Raw genomic sequence first — 22,565 nt, 5'->3', positions numbered from 1 at the left:
TCCGGCTGTGATATTTTTATGTTGAACGAAACAATTTTCTGCGTTTGAAAATTTCAATTCTTTGATTTAATAACCTTTCCTTCAGTTTCCATCAACTGGAAACGTTTTTATTTAGTTTTAAATATTTTTTTTTATTGTATCCAATGCGAAGATTTTAAAAAATATAACCATAATTAAAAAAGAACTATAATTTGTTTCATCAGCATCAAGCTATTGCACAGTTTTTTTCAATATAAGTCAAAATAATGTTTTTTTTCTATTTTTTTATGAATTCAAACAAATTTCTATCATTGCTTAGAAAGAAAAAGAAATTTGAATCAATTCTAGCGTAACATTTCAAAAGGGCGAAACTGCCAAATGTAAACCAATCGAGTTATTTCGGTACATGCGGTTGCACTTTACCTATTAAACGCGGTTTCATCTTAAAATTACCTTAAACTTTAAAAAAATTGATAAAATTCAATTGGGCGAAACTTCCTGTTGATGTATTTTCATTGGAATGCGTGAAGTTACGCCTATTCAAAATGAAGTGAATTTTTCTATTCGTGTATGACCAATAGGCGTAACTGAGTTGACCGGTGTGTGACAAAATGGCCTAATTACGGCGTGTTCGTAAATTGATTTGTTCTATCGAAGTGATTTTTTATATCGATGCTGGCGTTCGTAAAGTAAGCAAACTGTATGCAAAAGCATTGGAAGGTGATTTGACATCTACCAAACGAATCGATGCATCACCCAAACAAATCAGTTTACGAACACGCCGTTAGTTTTTGCGTGTAGGACGAATGGGCGAAACTTCAAAACCCAAACAAAAACGGCCGATCAATTGGCCGAAACTTGCAGGCGTATCTGGAATCGAAAATAATAAAAGGGCGGAACTCGAAATTCTCCGAAATTAAGTGTAAAAATTTAAAGTTCTTTATAACCATCGAACCATAAGTGAATATAATGCACATTTTTTGATTTTGTTGAACAAAAAGTGGTCGATTTTTTAAATAGGATTTGAATAGGTGTTCCGAATTTTCAAACGCGTTTTTCTCGTTTCGAGCTAACTGCTAGTTTCGCCTTTATGAAATGCTAGAATTAGAAGTTTTTAAAATCAATAATTTGTTCTTTTCTTTGCGTGTATGAAATGGAATTTCTTATTTCATGATGTTTTTCCGTTATGATTTTTTTAAATTGTAAAATATTGGCATAATTGAAACCCCATTTTACATTTTCAAAGACCAGCAAATCTACTGGAATAATGTTGAATAACGATAGGTTCAGAAACTTAAAAAACAAAAAAAAATGTATTTCATTACATGCCCTCTCGCAATCTTATTCCGGAAGTTAGCGTGTGGAAATTTTCGTCGATTGACTAATTCAACCCAAGCGTGTAGAAGCGTCGCTTCATTTTACGAAAAATTGAATTTATCAACAAACAAGAACGCAGCCAGTAAACGAAACAAAACGCCGATCCGTTCCAACTGCGAAGTTCCTCTCGACTCAATTATAAATCGTGAAAAATGCTCGAAATCAGTGAAATCTCTTTCTTTTACGTACACCAATCAAAAGTTTGATAAGTGAAGTGTGAGCTCTGATTTAAAAACTTTAGAATTTATTGATGGTTAAGATGTTGAGCTGTGAAAACTAATTGCGCTTTGTTGCAAAGCTTTTTAAAACGACAGTGAGCACCGACTACTTGGATTTAAATTTTTTTAAGGTTAGGATACAATCAGATTAATTTTGATTTTATGGCGCCCTGATGACATCGTCCTAAAATTCAAGTATATTTGCTCAATGACTTCACTGAATTTCAGGTTTGTTCGTGTTTGAGAACTTCTTCAATCATGGCTCCAAAGAAAAAAGGAGCAGCTTCCAAAAAGCGGGCAGTGACCGTACGGAAAGGAAAAACAAGCGTTGAACAATTGAAGGAAACTCCCACGGTAGAACCGGTCCCGGTGCAAGCGGAGAACGATTCAGTTATAATGGTTCTTTCCAGTGTGGAGAATACACTGATTAACGAAGCTGATCCGTCGGTGATGTATCTATCAACCTTGGAAGTGAACGGACGAGCCACCCGATTGACTAACGTCGATATGCTGCTGGAAGATTCTGGTAAGATTAGTGGCATTTTGTTCGTAAAACTCAGTTAATTTTTTTTTTCTTGTAGATATGATCCTCCGTCGTAGTTCGAGATCATTTGCAGGTGAGCAAACCAACATGAGTCTGATTAATATCGATCAGACGCCAGTTATACATCGTGATCGGCCAAAGTCATCGACCATTAGACAGACGATGCTCCCAGCACCTGTGGATCGTTTATCGATTCCTATCCCGGTTCCGACAGAAGAAATACCCTTCAGAAAACCATCAGAACGGAAACGGAGCAGCAATCGGCTCGTATTTTCCGGTGAATTTTGCACCATCACAAAAAGGCAGCAAAAAAGCCGCATAAGACCTGCGCTGGTAGAGAATCGAGCGAATATATCAATGGTTATGGAAGAACTTCCAGGCGAGCAAACTAATATCGAAGAAAATTCTGCTATTGCGGCATTTCCTAACGCAAAAGAATCCATGAAAGAAAAAAGTCCAGTTGTAGAAAAAGAGGACAATCATTTACCTGAAAATAAAAAACTGAAATCTGCTGAAATACACAGTAAATTGAAGATAAATAAACGCGCTACCAACAGGAAAAATCAGGCGGCAACCGATGATAATGATCTTCTACTTTCCAAGGAGAATCTTTCTTCAACGGAGAGTGAAACTAAAAAAACTGGCGCAAACAAACAGATGAAATCGAAACTAGTTGAAGATAATTCACCTGAAGAGTTAGTTCTTTCAACGCGACCGGTCAGAAATAAAAGCCGGAATCGTCGGTTTTTCACTGATGAATTTGAAACCGAACCATACGGACTATCGAAAAATAAATCAGTAAAACAACTCAAAGAACCAAGGGTTCAAGATAAAAGTAAAAATCCAATTCAGAAACCGAATGCTGAGGAAATTGTAACACCAGTTGCTGTTTCAGATAAAAACGAAGATGAAAAAACAACTTTGCAACCGTCTGTTTCGCGCAGTCGATCAAAAACGAAAACGTCTGCTATCGAAAGTTTCGAGGAGCTGCCCCCATCGAAACGTATGCGAACTAGATCAGCTTCGAGAGGAAGACAGCCAGCACTTCGAGTTCAAAATGCCAACAAGGTAGCATCTAATTCGGACAATTTGAGTAGTGAACCAGTTTCAACATCCACCCGAGGACTAAATCGAAAATCTTTGCAAAATTTAGTCTCTGAAAATGATCTTCATTCCAAAGTATCAGTTCGGCGGAGAAGATCAAAGAAAAATGACGATCAAGCTATGTGCACTTCATCCATTTCGTCTTCGGATGATTGCAATGACAAGGAAAATTCTCAGCATTCAAATGTCGCACAGAGAAAACGTTCGAAACCAACTCCAGTCCAATGCAATCAGGAAATTATTACCGCGGAGCCCGTTGCAGTACGTAATTCTCTTCCCGAAGAATCTGCGTTCGTTGCTAGAAGAAAGCGCCCTCGCGAAAATACCGACAAGCTTATCGAAGAATCTGCACAATCGACCGTCACAAATCGTCGCCAAAGTCGTAGCAAAACCGTGCAAAAACCGAATATTGAGGACACTGCACACTCGACTGTAACGGTTCGCAGTCGAAGCAAATCAGTTCGAAGGACGCAAGATGCTCCGAAAATCTACCGAACTCGGAGCAAATCCGCATCGCGTCCGGTACCATTGGAAAATTCAACAGTAAAACCCTCCGCTAAACGTAGCATTGTCAATGAACCGATGGGGGGAAATCAAACAGAATCTCCACCAAAAGTAACACGTCGCTACCGAGATCGAATTCGTATCGTAGATTTCGACAAACCTTCCAAACCAAGTGCACACCGTACTCGAAGCCAATCTGTGAGCCGCGCAACTGCTGTCGTTGAAGATGTCCCCGTCACAACTAAAATGACGCGTAGCGCTTCGGTTCCGCGACAGCTCAACGAAAGTGGCTCTCACATTCCCATCTATCGACAGTTAACCACAGGTACAAATTCCAACAACAATCAGAGTAAACGGAAGCGAACTACCAGCTTATCCACGAATCTAATACTTTCGCCTGAACCCGTTATTGGTGGGGACATTTACGCTTTCGATTCCCCCAGTCAGTTCACTGGTGATAATAAACTGACCTCCAAAAAACAAAAGTCTAAACCAACTCAGGAACGAAGTAAGAATAACTCGAGTAATGCTAGTAGCAGCAAACGAAAAACACCTTCCAAACGGCCACAACACTGTTTGTTCGGTACCAATATGAAACAAATTTCCAGTGTAGTCAAAAAAATCGGTGGTGGTCCTGTACGGCGGAAATCCGAAGCCAGCGAGAAAATGGAAGCTCTTCCGGTTAGTTTGATTGAACAAAGTTTCATCTCCGATTGGTTAATTCTTTTTCTGTTTTTTTAGCAAACGGCGACTTTGGCTGCTTTAGTGCAAACTTCGAAACCGATTACTTCCGGGCAACATCCACCAAATCAGCGGAGTGTTGCGAGACCTGAAAACCAACTGCCTCCAGAAGATGATCACGATTACGATGATCATTTTGATGCTGCTAGCATTCCACCTATGGAAGTTCCGGTTCCCCTTTCTCCACCATCGGTTGCTCACCCTAGTGAACATCTTCCACCAGTTATCAATCGTGCAATCCTGCCAAGACTCGGTGGGCCACAACAAATGGGAACACCCGATCGCAATACGCTCAACTTTTCTCCGATTGGAGCATCCTCTCCGTGGCGAATTCAGGACGAAAACGTGCTCCCGAAAACGTTCTATTATGCCCGGTCCAAAGATCTGCTTCCCTCCTACGAGAGTGATGTTGTGATTCAGGACGTAGCACCTCGTCCCAAAACACCCACCCAACAGCGATTTGTGCAACCGGCAGCCCCTCAGGCCGCCAGTAAGAACCCGGATCTGTTGTTCCAAAGCATCCAAAAATCCTACGAACAACTGAAGTTGACCAGTGAAATGAGCGAAAAGCTCATTACAGCAATGCGCAACTACAAAACATCGATGCACAATCAAACGGCAAATTTGCGAAACGAAACTAATCGATCACAGTCGGAAGAGGAGCTCCTTTTTGCCAAATTCCGGGAGTACGAGGAAAACATGAAAAAGACTTACCAAAAGTTGCGCCAGTGGTACGAACGTTCGTACAAAACGTTGGCTAGCTCTATGAAAACCATTGAAAAGGCTTCTGGAGTTGTAAAAACCCAGGCCCAAAAACAGGTGCTGGTTAACTTTCATCGGGATTCGCAACGCTTCGTCACCATGATCAGCGAACTGGAATCGGCAATGAACGATTCCAACATTGAAAATGTGTCACCTGTAAAATCCTCCAACAAAGCACCATTCAAAGAAATTATTCTCTCGGAGCGGAATCTCGGAAATCCTAAACGAAGTCCTTTGAAAACACTGGATATCGTGAACATTTCACCGAGACTGTCACCTATAAAATCACCGCTCGTGAAAGCATCCTTTCCGGCGGCTCAATCTGATTCACTGGCTAGAAGTAGAGACCGTTTTTCGCGGCTTAGCCTAGTGAGACCTCCTTCGATAGCTCCACCGAGTTTGGAGCCAAGTTTAATTGAAATACCTCCGCAAAACCAGAAAAAGGACAACCTTTTCGGCTTCGATTGTGAAGATTCCCCTGAAGAAGAGCAGCAACCTCTCGTTGAACCAACACCGATAAAAATTACGAAAGAAACTCTCAAAGAACGGTTGCAAAGTGTCCGCAAGTTGCTTCCACAAAGGCCGCCAACCACCAGTGCCCAAAAAACTACACTCCCACTGCCGAGACAGCAAAGGCTTCCCAATGTGTTCAGCAGCCCGGCTACGGCGCAGCACAAACGGCTACAATCGATCCAGACCGCCTTCACATCGACACCGTTGGCCGAGAAACGTAGCAGTGCGTCACTCCCGCTAGAAGCGGCAAATGTTTCGGCCATCGAAGAACCATTGCCATCGACCAGTAGGAACCAAGAAGCGGCACCGCAGCAGCATCGAGTCTCGTTGGGATTGTTCCGGGATAACCAGGAACCGGAAACCTCCTTTACCAGTGCTGCTGTAAGTTGTTCGATAGTTTATTAAATTTCCCTTAGATATAAGTTTAACAATTATCTCCAATTCTATCAAACAGAATCGAACGTATACCCGGGTGCCAAAGCGTAATCCCAAACGGAAGCGAAACATTTACCTAGCCGGACTGGGTCTAAGCGATGATGATGAGGACGAAGACGAAGAGGAGAACAACAACGCAGGAGATGCGATCGATGTGGATGAGCTGGAGGAGGTGCAAGTCAAAAAGCGGCGTGTGGCAACGCACAAGAAAAAGAAACCCGTTGAAGAGGTAATCTGATGGACAATTTCGTTTAAACACTGTATAAACATTTTTTTTCCGTTTCGAACAGACGAACGAGTTCAGGAAGTTCGTAACCGACTTCAACAGCATGTGCGAGGAGGTGAACCGATACCAGTTAGTGATTGAAAAACCGAGATCAACCGAGGTCATCTAGGATCACCAATCAGCCAAGCAACAAACCGGAAGAAGATGCGGTCCATGGTCCCGCAATTCATCCTGAATGCATTTATAGTACTATAGCCATGACTTTATTTTTTAAGCGTAAACTTCCTACCTTTTTTCTAAAACATTCGACAAGTTAGAGATATGTTTTGAGAGCATTTTCTTTTTTAATAAGTATTTAGGAGCACAGACAAGTCTCGACAAGCACATGAGAAATCAGGATTCGAATCGTAGTTTTTAAATTGGTTGCATTTTTATTCTGAAGTAAGTTTTATTTTATCCAATTTTTACTCAATTTCTTCGCGAGAAATGTATCTATAATTTTCTAAGACAAGCATGATTTCAGTTGTACGGATTTCGTTAATAAAGTCATTTTTCTGTACCTTTAAAAAAGAGGACAAAATTTCACTGAAACATCCGAACTTATCATTAAATGTAAAAAAAAGTATGTTCACGTGAACAATGATCATTTTAGAGTTCAATGCGCTCGAAGAATAAGAGTTTTTGTTAAAATGCGGCCTAATGCGCTCGGAAGTTTTTACAAATATTCAATCATGAAAATAAACAGAGTACAATTGATTTTGTAGGTGCCTAGCAGTGTTTCGCTAAAAAACTGACCAACTTGAGACGTCGTTTAATACCTAGCAAAAAAAACTTTAAATTCTGCAAAAATGCAGATTATCTGAGAAAGAGCGCGAGTAGGTAGATACTCACTACTTAATTTATGTCTTGAAAATTAAAAAAATAGGTGGTCATTTTCTAAGGATTTCGGATATTATTTTCAAAAAATAAACCGGGATTTGAATTTATACTCTCTAGAGGGTTCTAGCTTTTTATATATATACCTATATATGTACTTTTTCCAACTTGTCGAGGAGTCAATTTGCTCAGTTGAATCAAGTTCATCGCCAATGCGACTGTATTATGATGAGTGTTTATTCTCTTTGTTCATTTTTGAGGAATCACAAAAAATTTGTACATAAGTAATAAAAATTCGAATATAGTAAACAATAGCAAAAATAAATACACACTTTCAGGAGTTTTATGTTGTTTGTTTTTCGTTCCACATTATCAATTATTGATACTTGAAAAATAAGAACGCACGCTTCGGAAAGAAGTTGAGTTAGAAATGCATTTCGATTTAATCAGGTCAACTGTTCATGTGAACAGAATACTCTTCGCAGAGCTAGCACAAGCTCTGTACAATTTGCTGTTTTAGTATAAAACCAACTAAAAACACAAGATCATATTTAATATAAATCTTACAAACAAATGAGACTAGATTTCCATATAAAACTAATGTTGTCCACCGATTTGATAGTGTAAGATATAGATTCACAAAATGAACCTACAATATTTAAATGTTTAATCAAACTAAAATCCTCATTCGTCTTTGAGTTTATGTATCTTTTGTCTATCAATTGAATCAGTTGTTTTGTTCATCAATTTCATAATGCTTTCTTCGGTATTTATATGCTATCTTTAGGTTACATGTTTAGTTTAAGAGTACGTTTTGTTTATGTTGCGTTAGGTTTTTATCTTCCAAAGTTATATTCTGTTCATTTAGGGATTTTCTTCATCATTTTGCATTTTTTCTGTTGCTTAAATTCTTTTCTTGCTATGCGAGCACGCTCCCAGTAATAAGTGATTTGCTGAATTCGCCTTGGTGATGATTTCAGCATTTGGGATTTTATAATAGCTTTCATTTATGTTGGTTGTTTTTTCTTACGTAGCTGCTTTACCGTTTATAAATTATCTCATATTTTAAGACAGTTGTTTCAAACCTCGATTCTCCAAAGTGACCTCATCATAGCTACGTTTGTTGTTTAGTAAGTTATTAAGTAGTAATCAAGTTCGGATTGACAAATTTTTGTGACTGGAATTGTACACAAAGAAACGGTCTAAAGGTGGAACTGAAAGATTCCAAGTTGCAATTTAGAAAGCTTTTCTGAACTAGTGTTCAACTCCTGGTTGGAAAAATTTTACAAAAAAAATATCACATGTTCATTCAATTGCTTCAAACACCATAAACTAATGTTGTTGTTTTTTTCAAGGAAAAATTTGTCGCAATGAACTTTTACTAGTTTCGGTTGCGTAATGTTTCTTAATATGGCCACAGACAAATTGACAACGACACTTTGATTTATACACAACACATCATTTCATCGAATCTAGGTAGCTTGAAAAGTTTTCAACTTAATTTCATAGAAAAAAAAACCATACTCCAAAACCTTCGAACATCGTTTGTGTCTTTTCTATTTGTCTGATCTATGGCGAAGATTTTTCGTTTTTCCTTTCAGGACATAACATCCATCCAACAGGGAAAGAGGTCGATATGGAACTAACGACACTACTGAAAATCAGTAGGATTTGATAGTCTCTCGTTACGTTACATCTGACTCTCCTTTCGCCATTGGAAAGTTCCCGATTTGACTCCAATACTGGACGATCCTTGGTTGTTTCCGCTGCTATTACTAAGCATATTATTAGTTCGTCGGATAAGCTGTGCGGCCGAATCGATACGGTTGCGAATCAATCGCATTGCTGGGTTGGTGGCAATTCCACTACGTTTCGACGATTTACTGAAAAATGAAAATAAAGTCTGTTGAAGTTGAGACGAAAAACCAATCACAGCAATCTGAATGTAATTTGAATTTATCATAGCAATCCTGTTTTTTCCTAATTAACTATAAAAACAACCTCTAGATTGTAAACTCCATCCATTAGTTAATAAACTGTTAAACTTATAACAAGTTGTGTTCTCAGTTAGTAGTTGTCCATTAGGTTATGGGCCCAGTAATTTGAAGCAATGGCCACGAACGCGAACCCTGGAATCGAGCGTCTAGTAGGACGGGAGAATTGGACCACGTGGAAGTTTGCAGTTCAAACTTACTTGGAAGTCGAGGACCTATGGGAAGCGGTGGAACCGAAAGCGGAACCGGATGGGACAGTGGAAGCGGTTGACCCGGTGAAGGACAGGAAAGCCCGAGGCAAAATTATCTTGTTCTTGGAACCCGTGAATTATTACCACGTGCGGGAAGCAGCCACAGCTCGGGAGGTGTGGAGGAAGCTTTGTGATGCTTTCGAGGAAACAGGTCTCACGAGGGAAGTGGGATTGCTGTACAAGCTGATTCGGACCGATCTGGAAAGCTGCGGTACGATGGAAAATTACGCCAACCAGATGATATCCACGTGTCACCAATTGACCGAAATTGGTTTCCCCATTCCGGAGAGGTTTGTCGGTGTGCTGTTGCTGGCTGGTTTGCCGGAAAGTTTTCAACCAATGGTCATGGCATTGAAAAATTCCGGAACACCGATAACCGGAGATTCGATCAAGACCATTTTGCTGCAGGAGGAGTCGTTGCCAGGGAACAAAACAGCGCTGGTAGCCAAGGGACGTTTCGACAAGAAAAACGGTTACCATGTCAACGCCAAACAGAAAAGTGTGCATTCCAAGCTGAAGTGTCATCGTTGTAACAAAGCAGGCCATATTGCAAAATTCTGTCCTGCGACGAAGAAAAGTGGCGAGGCGTTTTGTACGGTGCTGTCTGCTTTTCCCCTGGAAAAGACACGTGGTTGGTACCTTGACTCGGGCGCAACGAGGCACATGACGAACAGCATGGAGGTGTTGGAAGAAGTGCGAAGCTCTCACGGGACGGTGGTTGCAGCTAATAACGGTTCGATGCAAATCAAGGCGAGCGGAACGACGAAACTCTACCCGAGGTGTCAAGAAAAACGAACTGCGGTTCCGGTCCATGATGTCCAGTTCATTCCAGAACTATCGGCGAATTTGCTGTCTGTTGTGCAAATTGTGAAACGTGGTTATTCGGTGACGTTCAACAACGAAGGGTGTCGAATTTTGAACCAGGACAAACAGCTTGTGGCAACCGGAAGCATCAAGAACGACTTATTCAAGTTGGACCAGCATGATGTTTCTGGTGTGGCGATGGTTGGTGCTTCGAAAGTGTCGTTGGAAACGTGGCATAAGCGAATGGGTCATCTCGGAGTGGCCAACGTGAAGAAATTGGCCAACGGTGTTGTTGATGGCGTGGTGCTCGAGCCTGGTGATTTCGGTGACTGTGCCACGTGTGCTAAAGGGAAACAGGCAAAGCTCCCATTCAGCAAGCAAGGTTCGAGGGCGCAAGAGTTGCTGGAGGTGATTCATTCGGACATCGGCGGTCCGATGGAAGAGTGTTCGCTAGGAGGAAACCGATACTACATCACATTCATCGATGACAAATCTCGGCGGATTTTCGTTTATTTTCTTAAAACGAAATCGGCTGACGAGGTGCTGAAGTGTTTCAAGGCGTTCCATTCGATGGCAGAACGGCAGTGCGGTCGAAAAATGAAAATTTTGAGGACCGATAACGGCAACGAGTACACCAACACTGCGTTCCAGCAGTATCTGAAAGGTTTGGGTGTACGTCATCAGACAACGAACGACTATACTCCTGAGCAGAACGGGCTTGCCGAACGAGCAAACAGAACCATAGTCGAACGGGCCAGGTGTATGTTGTACGAGGCAAATCTTGGCAAGAAGTTTTGGGCCGAAGCAGTGTCGACGGCGGTTTATCTCATCAACAGGTCTCCCACTCGAGGCCATGATTTGACACCGGAAGAGGCATGGAGTGGCAGGAAACCTGATCTGTCGCACGTGAGAGTCTTTGGTACGAAGGCAATGGTGCAGGTACCGAAACAAAAACGCAAGAAGTGGGACCCGAAATCACGTGAGTGCATCCTTGTTGGTTTCGAGGAAGACACCAAGGGCTTCCGAATTTTCGATGTGAAAACGAGGTGCATCGAGAAAAGCAGAGAGGTGTCCTTTATCAACGAGGGTTCAAGCGTTCCTGATAATCCAATAACAAATCCTACGACGAGCAACGAGGGTTCAAGCGTTCCAGTTATCCCAGTAACTTTTTCCGAAGACCAGGGCGATGCTGATGATGTTGCTGTCGTTGGTGAACCGGACGATGATGTCGTTTCGGTTAGCGATGTTGAAGAAACCGATTACGAATCTGCAGATGGAAATACATCAACTGACACCGTAACTGATGTGACCGTGCTCCCTCCGCAAAACAACTCAAATCCACCTTGGTCACAGGTGTTGAGGCGCAGCGGTCGGGAGCACAGACTTCCAGGCAAGTATGCAGATTATCAAATGAAGGGCAAAGGTATTTTCGTTTCCCATTCTTCACAGAACCAACCGATTGTTCCGAGCGCTGGTGCTACCAACAGTGAGCCAGAAGCTGGCTTCAGTGGCACAGCTGCTGTTTCTGGGCGAACTCTGGAGCAGTGTGAGGCACCTAAGACCTACAAAGAAGCGTTGGCCTCACCGTATGCTGCGAACTGGAAGATGGCTATGGATGAAGAACTGGCATCCATCCGAACGAATGGCACCTGGGCGTTGGTTGACCTACCACCTGGCCGAAAAGCGATCGGCTGTAAGTGGGTCTATGCGGTGAAACGAGATGCAGCTGGAAACGTCATCCGATACAAGGCGCGTCTTGTTGCGCAGGGCTTCAGTCAGAAATTTGGTACGGACTATGAAGAGGTCTTCGCGCCGGTGGTCCGGCAAAATACGTTCCGTACGTTGATGGCGGTGGCAGCGAGACGAAACATGACGGTGAAACAATTCGACATCAAAACGGCTTTTCTCTACGGTGACCTTGAGGAGGAGTTGTTTATGAAGCAGCCGTGTGGGTACACCGTGAAGGGCAGCGAAGGCAAGGTCTGTCGTCTCCAGAAAAGCCTGTACGGACTGAAGCAGGCGGCTCGTTCCTGGAATCAGAAGCTGCACGATGTTTTGGAGAAATCTGGCTATCAACGGTGCAAATCGGATCCATGCTTGTACCGGAAGTGCCACAACAAGCTTTGGTGCTACGTTCTGGTGTACGTGGACGACCTGGTGGTGGCGAGCCAAGATGCAGAGATGGCCGACGTTCTAGTTGGAATACTTCGGAAGTCCTTCGAAGTGTGCGCTCTGGGTGATATTCACTATTTCCTAGGTCTAGAAATAGAAAAGAAAGGCGGAGATTATTTCCTGAACCAGCGTCGGTACATCAACGAGGTTATTGTCGATAGTGGTTTAGGCGATGCGAAGGTGTCCAAGGTTCCACTTGATCCAGGCTACGTCAAGCAGGCGAATAAAGGTGACCCACTTCCGGACAACAAGGAGTACCAGAAGCTTATTGGTAAGCTTCTCTACGTTGCGGTCAATAGTCGTCCGGACATTGCGACTGCTGTTTCGATCCTGAGCCGGAAAACAAGTAGCCCATCCCAAGTCGACTGGAACGAGCTGAAACGTGTGGTGAGGTATTTGAAAGGGACGATTCAATACCGACTTCGTTTATCCAACTGCAGTGGACCAGAAGGTGTTGTCGGCTACGCGGATGCAGATTGGGCCGAGAATCGAGACGATCGAAAGTCCAACAGCGGCTTTGTATTCATGGTGCATGGTGGAACGGTGAGCTGGGCGTGCCGGAAACAAACCTGTGTTTCCCTCTCGACGGCTGAAGCGGAATTCATCGCTCTCTCGCAGGCTACACAGGAAGCATTGTGGCTGAAGCAACTGATGAGCGATTTGAACGAGGAGGTGAATGCTGTCTCGATATTTGGTGATAATCAAAGCGCCTTGAAGATTATCGAGTCGGAAAAGTTTAGCAGCAGGACCAAGCACATTGCTGCTCGAATTCATTTCACCAGGGACCAGATGAAGCAAGGCGAAATATCATGTATCTACTGTCCATCAGAAAACATGATAGCAGATATTTTGACGAAACCCTTACCGGGTATTAGAATAGACTATTTAGCTAAGGAGATTGGTCTGATTGCTTTCGTCTAGGAGGAGTGTTGAAGTTGAGACGAAAAACCAATCACAGCAATCTGAATGTAATTTGAATTTATCATAGCAATCCTGTTTTTTCCTAATTAACTATAAAAACAACCTCTAGATTGTAAACTCCATCCATTAGTTAATAAACTGTTAAACTTATAACAAGTTGTGTTCTCAGTTAGTAGTTGTCCATTAAAGTCATGACTACGATCAGCTAACTTGTCAATCAACCAACTCACCCTCCCTGTTGTTGCTCTTTCTGATTGTTTCCCAATATGATGCGCATGTGAGTGTCCCGAGCAAAGTGATTATCAGCTGGATTCATGATAGTACTGTTGTTCGATAGACTGATGTTCATTTCTTCGAACTGTTTGCCCAGAAGGGCCAGCGAGGAGGGCGGCTGGTTCTGACCCGGAGAACTAATATCACTGCTCGGAGAATGTGGCGGTGTAGCATACAGTGGAGACATGCAACCTAAATCAAACAGATCAGCATCGTTCGGATTCATCCGGATGTTGGACGCTGCAAATAATATTTTTTTTAAGAAAATCTTACCCCTACTTTTATTTGCTTTATTAAGACATACCTAAATTAGCGTGATACTCATCCACATTAGGTAGAATCTGAGTGTGCTTCTTGCCTCCATATTTATTGGTTCCGATGCCACCCGAAGCACCCGGCCCTTGTTGATGGGGTTGATGCTGCTGCTGAACAATGTGGTGTGATTTGGAGTTATGATGTCGCGAATGTTTTTGCAGCTGCTGGGTGAACGACATTGGCGTTTGCTGTGAAAAAAATCGTTAAAATATATTAAACGTTCTTGGCAATCTTTTAATATCAGTTCAAGCTACCTCATTGCTGCTACCGGTAGACTGACTGGAAATGACACTCTTTCGTTTATGCAAACTGCTGTTATCCGATTGCATAGTATTTTCGTAGAAGTTTTGACTATTCTGTGACGATGAACCGGTAGCATTCAGCGAGGACGATGGAATATTCGGCAGATTTAGTAGATTGGGATTTGGAAATGGTCCCGAAGGACTGGGATTATGGATGGAGGAAGAAGGAGGTGGCTCGTCAGGCGATTTCAGGTTCAAGTTTTGCTGTATCATTTTTCCACCATCCAAATCATCTACAAAATGAAAATCAGTTAAGTTTTCCAAAAAAAACCATCATTTTTTAATTCTTACTTTTTGTATAGCTTTCTAGTATCCGGAGGACGTTATTCCTGTTGGATTTGGCAGCCAATTTTATCGGTGTCCGTCCACAGTGATCCGACTTGTAAGGATTCGCGCCATATTTGAGCAAATAGGTAACGCAATTTTCGTGACCTTCCTGAGCGGATATTCCCAGTGCTGTGGCTCCCTGTTTACACGCATGATCTGGGATAGCGCCATAGTACAACAAAAGCTGCATCACCTCGTGATTTCCTTGCCAAGCACACGAGTGTAATGGTGTTCGAGATTCCAGATCCATTGCATTAACGTCAGCATTACCTATAGAATTTTAAAAATCTCATACAAATTATGTTCTCAGAGAGGATTTAAATCGATAGATACTCACCCAAAGTTATCAAAATTTTCACCATCTCTGCATGTCCCTGCCAGGAAGCTACGTGCAATGCAGTTCTCCCTTCGCTGTCTGGAATGTTTACATCCACACTTGAGTACTCTAATAAAAATTTAACCACTTTCAGTTTGTTCTCGAGCGCTAAAATGTATAAAGTTGTACGCGAATCAGCGTCCTTTGTATTGACATCACAACCGAATTTGAGAAGCGACTGAACACACTCGAAGTGTCCTTCCAGGCAGGCCAATCTAAATGCAGTCTTGCCATCGTGGGCTCGTTGATCGATACATGGTCGGTGAACATTCAATATAGCTTCAATCACCGAATTGTGGCCTTCTTGCGCTGCTAAATGCAAGGCCGCTTTTCCTTCGTTGTCACATTCATCAATCTTTGCGCCAGATTCCAATAACTGAATGCAGATATCAGCATATCCTTCAAACGCGGCATAATGCAGTGGTGTCCAACCCGCGTTATCCCGATGCGTTTCATCTAAACCACGATCCAATAACTGCCGAACAGTTTCCAGATTTCCTTGAGCTGCAGCTACACTCAACACTGTTCGACCTTCAGAGTCCATACAATCAATACCGCATCCCCAAAACAGTAGCAACTTGACAACGTTGGCATGCCCGGAGGTACAAGCAGCCCACAATGGAGTTCGGCCCATATGATCGGCCATATCCGGATCAGCGCCGTTCTCCAGCAGCAGCTCACAAATCTCTGAGTTCCCTTCGAACGAACTAACCAACAGGGGAGACATGCCTTCATTATCGGTCTGATCCGTATTTGCGCCGTATTCCAAAAGCGTAGATATCACCTTACTGTACCCGGAACTTCCACAAAGCGCCGCAACGCACAACGCATTTCGACCGTCTAAATCCGTATGATTTACGTCTGCTCCACTTTCCAATAATATTTCTACGATATCATAATGACCCATATAAGAAGCCGCTATCAAAGAAGTGCGTCCCTGTTTGTCGATTGAGTTCACATTTGCTCCTGCCTCGATCAAAATTTTTACAATATCCTCATTACCACTCCAAGCAGCAGCCCTCAAGGCAGTTCTACCTTCCTTGTCAGCCCTATCAATTGAGCATGCTCCACTCTCTATCAACAGCTTCACCACATCCGTATGACCACCCCATGATGCTGACCTCAAAGGTGTCCAACCGTCCCGATCAGCGTGATTAACGTCGATCTTTCGAAACCGACCGGTGCCATCATTCAATGGTTGTCGATAACTTAGCAGAAGTTTTACGATTTCAATGTGTCCGTTACGCGCAGCGATATTCAACGCTGTTTGACCATTCAAATCTTCGATCTCCATGTCGATAGGATCCTTGCAAGCCTGTGTAAAGATAAATATATAATTAGTTCATGTTTAAGTTTCTAGGAAACATTATTAACTTACGTTCAGTGCCCTTTCCAACAGGGTATGATTGCCTTCGTTTGCCAGAATGTGAATTAACGCTTTCCCCTTGTGTAGTTCAGCGTCAAACATATCGTACTGAATGCGATCATTGTGAATATCCGACTTCGAATCTCCGATGGCACTACCTCTGTCATCCCCAACAATTCCACTTCCATCGCCTTCACCACCATCGCCATACCTATCCATACAGGTACCGGTGCTGACCGATGTATGCAAACCAGTCGCCCCACTACTTGAAACCGCACCCGAGCATTGCAGATCCTTTAAATTGATCGATTTCTGCAGCTCTTGTTGGCAGCTTCTCTCACTCGAAATAAGCAACTCCGCCAGCTCAGAGTCAATGTTTTGAGAACGATCCGATAAAACAGGAGAATTGATGGCAGATGATTCACATGACAACACCGTATCGGCATTATTTATACCAGTCTCAATTAGTAGCTTCAATACTTTGCAATCCGTCGGAAGGTTCGGTTTGAAGAAATCGTTCAGGAAGCCTACAAAATCGTCGTCCAGTTCTGCATTTAGATACCGTTCGAGCAAAAGACGCGTTTTACATGCCAGGTTGACGTCGTTTTTGCATTCGTCCTCACAGAGTGCACAACAGTTGAGAAGATTTGTGTAAAAACAGTCGCTTAGATTTGATTTCGTTTCCAGCAGTATGAGAAGTAGATCAAGATTGATGTTTTTGTTAGTAAGGTATTCGCCGGTTTTGATCAGATGGTAAAGATAAAGCCGTAGCTTATTGGGACACATTTGGTCGGCAGCCATGGTGTAGTACATCGATACCATGACATGGCCTTCGTTGAGATCACAGAGAAACTTTTTGGTTGAGAATTTGACGTCAATCAACCAATCGCAGAAAGAGTTATGGAATATTTTCAATGCTTCCGGGTTACGTGGGCTGTACTCGATAATGTTGCGCATCAAGTCCAGTCGCTTTTCGAACTCATCCATTTCCATTGTGTAGTTGTGGGTGCGCAAACAGTTGAACAGGAAATACTTATCGACGTAGTTGTTGCATACTAACAGCACGTTAAGGATAGGTCGAATTTTGTTGTACTGTTTCTTGTTGAAGGACTTTTGACAAATGTACAAATACAAGCCATTGAGAGTGCAAGGTATGAGTTTTATCTCCCGAAATGTGAAAAAGTTATCCTTAATGCCGTTCAAAACCTTGTATAGATACAGTAAGCAACCGTTGGATTTGATGTACAATTGATTCAGACTTTCGATAATATCTTTGGTCAAGTTGATGCCACGGAAATCCGTGTTCAGTCTATTGATAATGTATTGCTGAACGTCCTTGACGACGTGACTCTTGCGCAGATCATCTAGCGTTAGTTTTTTGAATCCCGTAAACATTTTCGTTATGTTTTTGTTCTGCTTTTTAGCCGTACAGACCATGAAGAACCACTTCGGCATCAGGTGGATATGATTCGACAATAGTTCGGCGATGTTTCGACTTTTTGTGATCTGTTTGCCTTTGAGAGTTGAAATGAGATTACCATCTTGGATATAGTTTTCATCAATCGAATCAATCAGGAGCAGCAAGGCATTCTTGGGCGGATTGAGTTCCAACAGTGGAAACAGTATTGCTTTTTTGAAACAGTCATCTGGGTTCTTTTCGATGCTATCGACCGTGATCGATTCGAAGATGTCGGGATTGCTGAGCAGCATTTCGTAGTATCCATCGGCAATTATCTGCCGACAATTTTTCGATTTTGGCAATGGCGGTGGAATGTTGGCCTCCAATGTTGACATTTCGGGAGCTGATGGTGCTTTTGGAGATTCTGGTTTCATTTCTTCCCGAACGTTCTGATCCACGGTTGACGTACAAGTAGGATCTGCTATTTCCATAGTTACATCTTCGTTGATATCATGTCCAAGTTCATCATCTATCTTGATGTCTGAAATATCTGCGATACCTTCGCCTGCTCCATCAAGTAGCTCCTCATCTTCTGTATCCTGTCGGGAAACTTTATCAGGTGACTTTGTTGGGGATCTATTCTTACTCCCTATTGCAACCGGTATTTTGGAAGTTTTTGATTTACCAGGACTCAAGGTGGCATCTCTTTTATCTGTACCCGAAGTTTTCGCTAAGGGAGGGTGCGTAGTATACGGATAGTTGGCGGCCTCCTTGTCCCGACTTAAACTTTCTACTGGCTCTGACTGTTGCCGACTTACTTTTTTCTTTGAACAAAATTCGGCTACTCGTTCATTCAGCTTAATTTCCGAAAGTATCACATCTTCTAGTTCCTGATCAAAGACGACGGTTTCTTTGTCTCCGGATGAAGTTTTGTTGACTTCTTTTACTGTGGACTTTTGCTGCTGATCCGCTTCAGGTAGAGCATCATTACTGTTTGTTATATCTTTCTGTTGACCATCTGAAGTTGAAGTTCCTTCAGAACTCTTGAGAGCCGTTTCAGAAGTTGTGTTGGTCGCACGAGCATTCACATTGTTCACAAAACTTGAATGGCTTAGTATTTGTAGAATTATACTTCTGATAAACATGCTCAAACTATGGCACTCGGGATTTTGGGAATTCACAAAGTAACATGCCAACAATCGTCGATTGAGCATTCCTTTCGTTCCAGACGTTCCCTCTATGATATCGTTACATATTGACGTTTTACCCGAACCATTGGATCCTAGGACTAGATAACCGAGCGATGGCAAATCAGGTTGACCACGGGCCGACGCTTGGTGCGTGGACGTCGCTCTAGGGAAAAATCCTGAAGACGATGATGGCACACATTCTCCAGCAGCAACTCCTTCTGATGCTGCGCCAGGTGGTGGAGCAGGCACCGGTTTTTTCGAGACCCTTTGCTCTAAACACATGGCAATCTTTTTTAGAACCCACTCACGATTAACGAATGCATTCATTTCTGGATTTGCTGCAAATGCTTGAGTTTTGGCATTCAAATCCCCAGTTATAATGTGTTTACCGTTGATTAACTGATTCGGGATTGGTGGACGCTGGTTGATCGGAGGTCCCATACACAATACTTGGTCCGGGTCCAACTGCTCGTTGTCTTCTTGGCTGCGTTCGGTGGATCTGTTACGGTGCAAATTTGTAAGCATTTCGAGTTTTTCATTACATTTAGCCTCTAGTTCGTCTAGTGATTCGTTGATACCAAAGTCCAAGTTTTTATCCTCATCTTCGTTGGCCAAAGTCTTGTAGCCAATTAGTGACTGATGATCGATGTTTTCCGGTTGATACGATCCATTTAGTGAATCGTTTAGTACGTTTTGCTGAACTAAATTGACAAAGTGCTCTTTTCGCGCCAGATAGGAAAAATTCGAGCCCTGATATTCTTTGTGCAGTTCGATCTTTTTGTGCATTTGACTTGTGTCTTTGAGAAAATCCCGTATTCGGCGATCCTCCAGTTCAGCATTGATTATCTTAACGTCGCTATTGTTGAGATTGTCATCTACGTTTGCTGTTGCGGGGGCAGGGCTAGCTGCCGAAACAGTCGATGGCCTTCCCTTGGGCGTTGCTCCCTGCGCTTTGTTGTTGGGTCTTTCGGATTTTTTCAACGGTGTTGCGTAAAGGCTGTCTTTGCTGTTGAGTGCCAAATTGTTTTGTAATTTGTTGTTATTCTCGGGAGGTTGCGTTCCCCCGGAGGCGGTTTCATCGTCTGGGACACCACTTCTGCCACTGAGCGAAGAAGTTGACGCCGCCCCATTTGCCAATGCTTCGTCTCCATTTCGCATTCGTTCGCGACATGGCAAATTTTCGTATATATCGTCGGTACTCATTTTACCGTTCGTCATTTTTCCATTTACTGAAGAAGACATTTTTCTTGCCCTTTCATTCCCGACAAAAACAGACCGACAACGAGCGATTCCGTCTAGATTAGTTTACTTATCGATTCTCCAGTATTTAATGGTTCCATCGTTCACGATTTGAAACGACTCTGTTGATCATATTTTCAACAGGGCTTCTCGCAAGTTACCTTCGCTGTTTTAATGGATTATTATATTGAAACCTTTTTTTTTTGTTTTTCAACCTTGGAACCCTTCTAACTCCATATGTTTTTTCGATTGAAAAAGAACGCGCGTCTCGAAACAACTCGCCCCAATGTTCTTCTTTCCAAAGAAAGTTGAAGCGTTCGATGGCGCAGCTGTTATATGCTCCCCGACTACACAGTTGGGTACATTTGCATCCTGGAGAGATTTGCAAGTACGTTTAGAATGAGGACTTCAAGTCGTTTAACCGAGAGCCATGTGCTCGTCCCAGTCCCAGTGTCCCGCTTCGTTGCCAGTGAGTAGTCCGGCGACTGCTGATTGCTGACTCTCTTGCCTCGGAAAAGTAGTTCCCGAACGACGGCGCAAATCTAAAAATAGAAGAAAATAAACCCTGCGGTAAGAACAAAACCAACAACTCAATGATATAATGTGCTGTGATCAGAAACGTTGCGTCGTGGTGCGCGATTATTATAGTTTTTCGGCACTTACGGAATCGGAAATTATAGACAAACAAGCAAGGGAAAAATCGCATGGGAGAGAAGCTTACATCATAATAGAACGCTGTCGTGTGCTCTTCTGCAAGCCGCGATGTTTTCAAATAAAACCAAAACAGCCAATAAAATGCTAGAATGACTTTTTTTCTGCACATATGCTTAAGTGGGTCGTTGCCGCCAGTAGTGGCCACTGACTGACTGGATTCACCAGAAGGTTTCAGAATCAAGAATGGGCGCTCCTCCATATGCTGTTTTTTTCAATTTGAAACGCGCGAAGAGAAACCCGTCCTTTCAAAGTTGTCAGCACAAATTTTTTGCACTCACAAAATACTGTGCTAAAGTTTTATAAAATAGATTCATATCTTAGAAATGTTGGTTGAGAAAATGAACGAATAACAACTGTAGAATTATTTCGTTCAAGGTACATTTCTAATTTCTATACAAATATAGTATACTTACTTAAGTACATATACTCAAGTATATTTTTGCAAAAGTTGTTCGTACAATAAAAAAACAGTTGTTTGTGACAAATAGGTACGGCCAACCTATGCCCTGGTTGTACTTCGGATTGACTAGCATTAAAGTTTGTATATTTGTATTGAAGTTATAAATAAAAAAAAACGTTATACGAGAAAATAATAACTACAATGCTTCTTATGTCTCCGAAATTTTAACATTCGGCAGTTTTATTTTAAGCCACTAGAGTCCAAGCGATCCAAAATTAACAACTTCCTTCACTGATGATGTAGAATATTTTTTTTCCTTTTCTTTCTGGTTTCTTCCCCATTCGCTGGTCTATTTTGCAATGTCACACCAAGTGTTCTCAAATCTTTGATCTACGTTTTCATCGATGAGCTAATGCTAATATAGAGCAGGTTTGATGGATGGAAGAAATGTTCCTTTGGTGCAATCATCGACAAAACCACTCGAGGAGGAACGAAATAAAAGAGACGCATTGGCTAACTGAAACCATAAAGTGTAACAAAACATGCACGTGGTCGGGTGAGTATCATCGGGCCATATTTTATCCACATTAAGTCCATCGTAGATGATGGCTCATCACTTACTCAAGGGAAACCATCTGCAGTGATAGAGGCACCATTTTATCACCATCATGCTCTCATTCTCTCTGGGCCACATATAAGGATGCTAATTAGTTGAAAGTCAATTATCGGCACTCGTTTTGTTACAATGTTGTACATACCAGTGCCAGTGTACTAGGTACGTCCTGAGAACGACCAGTTTTCGAGGACCTATTCGATACATAAGCCACTAGAAAGGATATGTCAAGTTCCCTCTAATAAACATATAATTTTTACAATGACTCTTAATGTGATAAACTATCGTAGCACTTTTCACATTATTTAATTAAATTATTACATAAACCTAAAATTAAGTCATGAAATGAGTCATGATAAGTTGAGTTGTGCTATCAGTTCGTTTATGACGGTATTCAAGAGTCCCTATGTGGTGTAAGGCAAGGTGTCTTGTCTGGGTTACAATATGTCTTAAGCTTCAAGTACAAATTATAATTTTACATCAAAAAACAACCTTGACCTGGTTGATGATATCGTTTTGCTCACCCAAAGACATTCTGATATGCAGAGCAAACTTGAAGACTTCACCGAAAGCTCCTAGGAAGCAGGTCTTAAAGTCAATGTCGGAAAGACCAAGTCGATGGAAATCATC

The 22,565-nt window shown here is 42.3% G+C and overlaps 3 protein-coding genes across 6 annotated transcripts in view; 2 read left to right on the top strand and 1 right to left on the bottom strand.

The window, feature by feature from the left end:
• LOC129746414 (fibroblast growth factor receptor-like 1) overlaps window positions 1–1,465 on the top strand; it is a 38,102-nt gene extending 36,637 nt beyond the window's left edge. The window contains exon 6 of the mRNA XM_055740070.1: window positions 1,333–1,465. The gene's annotated coding sequence lies outside the window, so the exon portion shown is untranslated. The remainder of the gene's footprint in view (window positions 1–1,332) is intronic.
• Window positions 1,456–7,613, top strand: LOC129746404 (uncharacterized). The gene is made up of 6 exons (XM_055740049.1): window positions 1,456–1,705; window positions 1,803–2,100; window positions 2,156–4,407; window positions 4,468–6,123; window positions 6,197–6,406; window positions 6,468–7,613. Exons 2-6 carry the CDS (start codon window positions 1,833–1,835, stop codon window positions 6,570–6,572), a joined length of 4,491 nt encoding a protein of 1,496 aa, XP_055596024.1. The 5' UTR covers window positions 1,456–1,705; window positions 1,803–1,832; the 3' UTR covers window positions 6,573–7,613.
• Window positions 7,380–22,565, bottom strand: part of LOC129746377 (ankyrin repeat domain-containing protein 50-like) — a 28,396-nt gene continuing 13,210 nt past the window's right edge. For all 4 annotated transcript variants that reach the window (XM_055740037.1, XM_055740013.1, XM_055740029.1 and 1 more), the window contains 7 exons: window positions 16,393–20,750; window positions 14,976–16,329; window positions 14,603–14,908; window positions 14,264–14,544; window positions 13,999–14,197; window positions 13,652–13,934; window positions 7,380–9,162 (listed from right to left, as the gene is read on the bottom strand). In XM_055740037.1, coding sequence (XP_055596012.1) covers window positions 8,970–9,162; window positions 13,652–13,934; window positions 13,999–14,197; window positions 14,264–14,544; window positions 14,603–14,908; window positions 14,976–16,329; window positions 16,393–20,211 — 6,435 coding nt within the window. In that variant the 5' untranslated portion in view covers window positions 20,212–20,750 and the 3' untranslated portion in view covers window positions 7,380–8,969. The remainder of the gene's footprint in view (window positions 9,163–13,651; window positions 13,935–13,998; window positions 14,198–14,263; window positions 14,545–14,602; window positions 14,909–14,975; window positions 16,330–16,392; window positions 20,751–22,565) is intronic.

Source organism: Uranotaenia lowii, chromosome 1, assembly GCF_029784155.1.
Source record: "Uranotaenia lowii strain MFRU-FL chromosome 1, ASM2978415v1, whole genome shotgun sequence".
Lineage (NCBI taxonomy): Eukaryota > Metazoa > Arthropoda > Insecta > Diptera > Culicidae > Uranotaenia > Uranotaenia lowii.
The sequence above is the reverse complement of the archived record's forward strand: the minus strand, read 5'-3'. Positions and strand labels throughout refer to the sequence as shown.